Consider the following 5,431-nt stretch of genomic DNA (forward strand, 5'->3'; position numbering starts at 1 on the left):
TGGATCATCGTGGACGCCGTCGTCGGCTGCCTTTCCGCCGTCTCCGTCGCCGCCGCCGCCCTTTAGGGACCGCCGCCTCCGCCTGTCCGCCCACCGCCTTTTCTGCCGTCAGTTACAGCCCTTCGTCGCCGAGCGTCTGCCGCCCCTCCTCTGCCAGCCAGCTGCCGCGCGTGTCCAAGCATCTTGAGCCCGCTTCCCGCACCCCACCCCGCCCCGCAGGCTGATCGACTTTGTCCCCCGTCCCCCGTCCCTCTCAGTTCAGACCCCGTACACCTCCACAAAGCGAATATAGCTGTTTGTGCACATCCAATGCAAGGGCCCGTCTCAACCTTCATGATGATGCGACTTGCACAGGACAACTCGATCATGGACAACATCGACTACAAAGCGAAGGTTGGCTTCGTGCCGGCCGGCGACGGAGGCCGAGTCACAATCGTCCTCTCGTTTGCGTCGGAATCCCCTTCGCTCCTCGGAGCCGAGGTGCCTGTCTATGCGCGTGTTCATCCTATCAGCGCGATCTCCCGTCCCAACGCCGCCGTATCGTCCCTGGCCCACAGGCGTGCGGCGCCAAGAACGCCCTCGTGAAGGACGTCCCCGCAAAGTCTGGCGCGGAGGCCTCCGACGAGAGCATCATCAAGAAAGACCCTTCGGCAGAGGCGCCCGCCGCGGGCACGGTCGACTCGGCCAAGGCCAAGGCCAAGGCCGTCGGCATCCCGCCCGAGAGCGAGCCCAGCCCGCTCAAGGACGGCATTGACGCGGGCGGCGGCAACGTCGCGGGCGAGTTGTCGCCGATAAAGTCCTTCGCGAAGGTCGGAATCGTGCCGGCTGACGACGGCCGCATCACGATCGTCATCTCCGAGTCGGTGTCGCCTTCGCTCCTCGGAGCCAAGGTGCGCGTGCGCACGCCAGGATTGTGATCATCCCTCTCCCGTCTCCGAAAGCCTGCGCGTACTCTCCCTCGCCCACAGGCGTGCGGCGTCAAGAGCGTCAAGGACATCTCCGTGGCGAAGTCTGGCACGGAGGACGTCCTCAAGAAGGAGCCGGCCGCGGTAAAGGCGCCCGACGCGGGCGCGGTCGACTCGGACAAGCCCAAGGCCATGTTCGCCACCCACGCGCCGAGCCCGCCCGCCGTTTTCTGGTCCAAGTTTACGCCCCTCAAGAAGGACATCCCTGCGGCAGAGTCTGGCGCGGAGGCCTGCGTTGACGAGACCGGCGTCATCAAGAACGACCCGGCGCTCAAGCCGGCCACCAAGGTCGCCACGGCCCTCAAGCCGGCGGCGGCCGGCGGCGCGCCGCTGCCGTCGATCAAGGACTTTCCGGAGAAGAAGCCCGCCGCCCCGGCGGCGAGCGCCTGGCATTGTGCGCGCCGGCGTCTGCCGGCCCACTCTGTGAACCCCACCCCGCATTCGACGCGTAGGGCGACTGGAACGTTTCGAACAAGGACTTTCCAGAGGAGACGGCCGCCCCGACGGTGAGCACCTCCCAGCAGAAGCACCCGCGGGTATTGCGGGGACACGCGAGTCCAACAGGCGGGCACTTACATTGACCCTGTGACCTCTCGTCTGCCGCACGGCACGCGCGCGCAGGTCATCGACGGGTGGAAGACCCCCTCCCCGCTCCGCAAGATCGAGCGCAAGGGCGAGCCCAACCTGATCGACCGCTCCAAGAAGACCACCAAGAACCCAACCCCGATCGGCCGCGTCGACCCCAACGGGTTGGGCGAGCCCAACCTGGTCGACTGTTCCAAGAGCACCACCCCGACCGACCCACCGACGGCCCCCAACGGCGGCACCACAAACGCCCCGGCTCTCACGCCGGTGGCGACCGGCGGCGCGCCGCTGCCGTCGAGCGAGGAGGTTCCGGAGGAGACGCCCGCCGCGGCGGCGAGCGCCTTGCATTCTGCGCCGTGCGTCTGCCGACCCACCCCTTGACCCACCCCGCTTTCATTGATGCGTAGGGCGACGCCGACTGGACCGTCTCGGCCAAGGAGTCTCCGCCAGCGGAGAAGCTCGCCCCGGCGGTGAGCGCCTCGCACGCTGCGGTGCAACGCAGAGCCTCAACTGTTGACGCACCCACCGCTTGCGCGTGCGCAGGGCATCCCCGACAGGACCACCCCGTCGAACCCGCGCCGCAAGAAGCGCCGCAAGAAGGGGCGCAAGGGCGCGTCCGCCCCGATCGTCCGCGCCAAGAGCACCGCCCCGGTCGGCGGCAACAACCGGTTCGGGGCCCTGCTCGGAACGAACGGCAACGAGGGCATCCTCGGCGGCACCGGCAAGGTGCCCCGCGGCTCCACGCCGTCGACCACAGACTCGGTGCTCGCCGCCTGCATACATGCGGCCTCCTCCCCCGCTCGCCGCTCAACCGCCAGTCTCCCGCCCTCCTGTTCAGGGCGCGACGGCCAACGTCGAGACGACCACGATTACCACGCCGGAGGGCTCCGTCTCTGCCTCCGGCTGGTTCTCTTGGCCCAAGTTCTGCCCGTCCTACTCGCTCCGCCTCTTTGGCGTCCTCGCGCTGCTCTGCCTCGGAACCGCGTTTGCGCTCTCCTCGTACTCTGCCACCTCCGCGCTTCTCTCCTCGCAGTGGCACGAGTCCCCGACTTCCTTTCCCGCAGTCACAACGCCGATCGCGCCGGCATGGCTTAACGGCTTCTGCGAGATTGGCGGCGACGACACCAGCAGCTCGTGTGCAGCCATCGCCTCTTCGGACAGCGTGCCCGCCGACCACCCGGTGCTTGCTCGCTCGCGCTTGCTAGTACCCGCACCGCGCCAGCTCGTGACCCACAGCCCGCGCGCTGTTCAGGGCGGGCACGAGGAGGGGCGCTTGTTGGAAGCACTGATGGACAACGTCAAAGAGGCGGTGGGCGAGCCGTTGCACGTGCTTGGCCAGCCGCCGGCGTCCGTCAAGGACGTTTACGAGCAGCCGGTGAGCGCCCCTCGGCTGTTTCTGCGTGCGAGCCGTTGTTGCCCTCTGACGGATTGCCTGTGTGTTTGCGTGCAGGGCGAGGCCGACTTGGAGACCGTCCTCGCCTCGCGCAACAGCACGGAGCGCAAGGGCGAGCCCGAGATCGACTTTGTCGGTCCCGTCTACAGCAACAGGACGGGGATCATCGCTCGGGGGCGCGACACAGTCCTGCCCGTCGACACGTCGCCCAAGTTGCGGCCCGCCGACGCTGGGAAGCCCGGGATCAAGGTGCGGAAGCTTGTTGAGGCTGGCCTCGCTGGGCTCGTCTCGCAAGCCGGCATGACCGCCACTCTCGTCCGCGTGGGCGCCGCCGCTCTGCTCGTCTGCAACGCGGCTGCGTCTCCTGCGGATCCTACCCCCGTTCCGCCGCCGCCGCCGCCCTCTCCGCCGCCCCCACCACCACTCTTCCTCGACCAAACCCCATCCGCAGACGGCCGCCGCCGCTTCCCGCTGCCGGCCGTCCGCCCCAACGGCAGTTTTGCTTACCCGCCAGTGCCACCAGCAGCGCAGCTGCTCGACCTTCGCACGGCCACCACGTACCAGGACTCGAGCTTGTTCGACAAGCAGGCGCCCGTGAGCGATCTTTCATATGCCGACAGCACGACGGGACGGCCGTGGGCCGAGTGCGGCCACTACACAAGCCAATGGTGGGGCGTCGACCTCGGGAGCGAGGTGTATGTGCGCTACGTGCGGCTGCAGAACCGCAACGACTGCTGCGCGGAGCGGCTGACGGACGTCGACATCTATCTCGGCTCGACGGCGGAGACGTACACGGGCAACGCGCTGGTGAAGTCGGACGTGAGCGTGTCGTCGAACGTGATGTTGGAGGTGGAGATCAACGCGCTGGGGCGCTACATCTACCTCAACCGGCCGTCTGCGGCGGGGCTGACGGTGTGCAAGTTCTACGTCTTCGCTTCGCCCGCGCCGCCTCCCCCGCCGCCGACCCCGCCTCTTCCGCCCTCTCCGCCGCCCCCACCACCGTCGCCTCCGCCGCCGCCGCCGCCGCCGCCGCTGCCGCCGTCGCCGCCGCTGCCGCCGCCGCCGCCGCCGCCGCCCTCGCCCCCTCCACTCTTCCTCGACCAAACCCCATCCGCAGACGGCCGCCGCCGCTTCCCGCTGCCGGCCGTCCGCCCCAACGGCAGTTTTGCTTACCCGCCAGTGCCAGACTGCTCCGCCCCTGACCGGTTTGGGTGCATCGGTGTGCCAACGACGGTCCTGCCGCCACTGGCAGCGTGGAACGGCTCGCTAGAGTTGGCGGGCGATGTGGCCGACTACCTGGCAGAGGTCGCCCTCCCTGGAGGACGAAGGAGCACCCAGTCCACCTCGGTGGCGGACGTTGACGGGGACGGGTTCCTGGACATCGTGGTCGGCAACTACGACCAAGAGAACCAGGTCCTCTTTGGGAGCGCGGACGGGAGGACCTTCTCCGAGGTCGCCCTTCCTGGAGGGAGCACGTACACGCGCTCCACCTCGGTGGCGGACGTCGACGGGGACGGATTCATGGACATCGTGGTCGGCAACCAGAACCAAGAGAACCAGGTCCTCTTTGGGAGCGCGGACGGGAGGACCTTCTCCGAGTTCGCCCTCCCTGGAGGGAGCACGTACACGCGCTCCACCTCGGTGGCGGACGTCGACGGGGACGGGTACATGGACATCGTGGTCGGCAACGGCGCAGACACCTTTATCGGCAACTCCGGCGCAAAGAACCAGGTCCTGTTTGGGAGCGCGGACGGGAGGACCTTCTCCGAGTTCGCCCTTCCTGGAGGGAACAGGACCACTCGCTCCACCTCGGTGGCGGACGTCGACGGGGACGGGTACATGGACATCGTGGTCGGCAACGTCGGCGAAGAGAGCCAGGTCCTGTTTGGGAGCGCGGACGGGAGGACCTTCTCCGAGGTCGTTCTTCCGGGACGAGCGCACTGGCGCACTTACTCCACCTCGGTGGCGGACGTCGACGGGGACGGGTTCATGGACATCGTGCTCGGCCACGACATTTACGATCTCCAAGAGAACCAGATTCTCTTTGGGAGCGCGGACGGGAGGACCTTCTCCGAGGTCGCCCTTCCTGGAGAGAAGAGGAACACTTACTCCACCTCTGTGGCGGACGTCGACGGGGACGGGTACATGGACATCGTGGTCGGCAACTACAACCAAGAGAACCAGATCCTCTTTGGGAGCGCGGACGGGAGGACCTTCTCCGAGGTCGCCCTTCCTGGAGGGAGCAGGAGCACTTACTCCACCTCTGTGGCGGACGTCGACGGGGACGGGTACATGGACATCGTGGTCGGCAACAACAACAACCAAGAGAACCAGATCCTCTTTGGGAGCGCGGACGGGAGGACCTTCTCCGAGGTCGCCCTTCCTGGAGGGAGCAGGAGCACTTACTCCACCTCTGTGGCGGACGTCGACGGGGACGGGTACATGGACATCGTGGTCGGCAACTACAACAACCAAGAGAACCAGATCC

General features: G+C 67.5%; 1 protein-coding gene across 1 annotated transcript; it reads left to right on the forward strand.

Annotated features, from left to right (window-relative positions):
- Positions 1-309: 309 nt before the first annotated feature.
- On the forward strand, positions 310-4,213 carry EMIHUDRAFT_249464 (hypothetical protein; the record flags this gene model as incomplete). The annotated part of the gene is made up of 12 exons (XM_005759980.1): positions 310-480; positions 558-890; positions 969-1,253; positions 1,418-1,501; positions 1,587-1,856; positions 1,958-2,020; positions 2,094-2,312; positions 2,389-2,730; positions 2,803-2,925; positions 3,001-3,302; positions 3,441-3,870; positions 4,196-4,213. The coding sequence occupies 12 exons, from the start codon at positions 310-312 to the stop codon at positions 4,211-4,213; spliced, it is 2,640 nt and encodes an 879-aa protein (XP_005760037.1).
- Between the last annotated feature and the right edge of the window lie 1,218 nt (positions 4,214-5,431).

This window comes from Emiliania huxleyi (assembly GCF_000372725.1).
Source record: "Emiliania huxleyi CCMP1516 unplaced genomic scaffold EMIHUscaffold_783, whole genome shotgun sequence".
NCBI lineage: Eukaryota > Haptophyta > Isochrysidales > Noelaerhabdaceae > Emiliania > Emiliania huxleyi.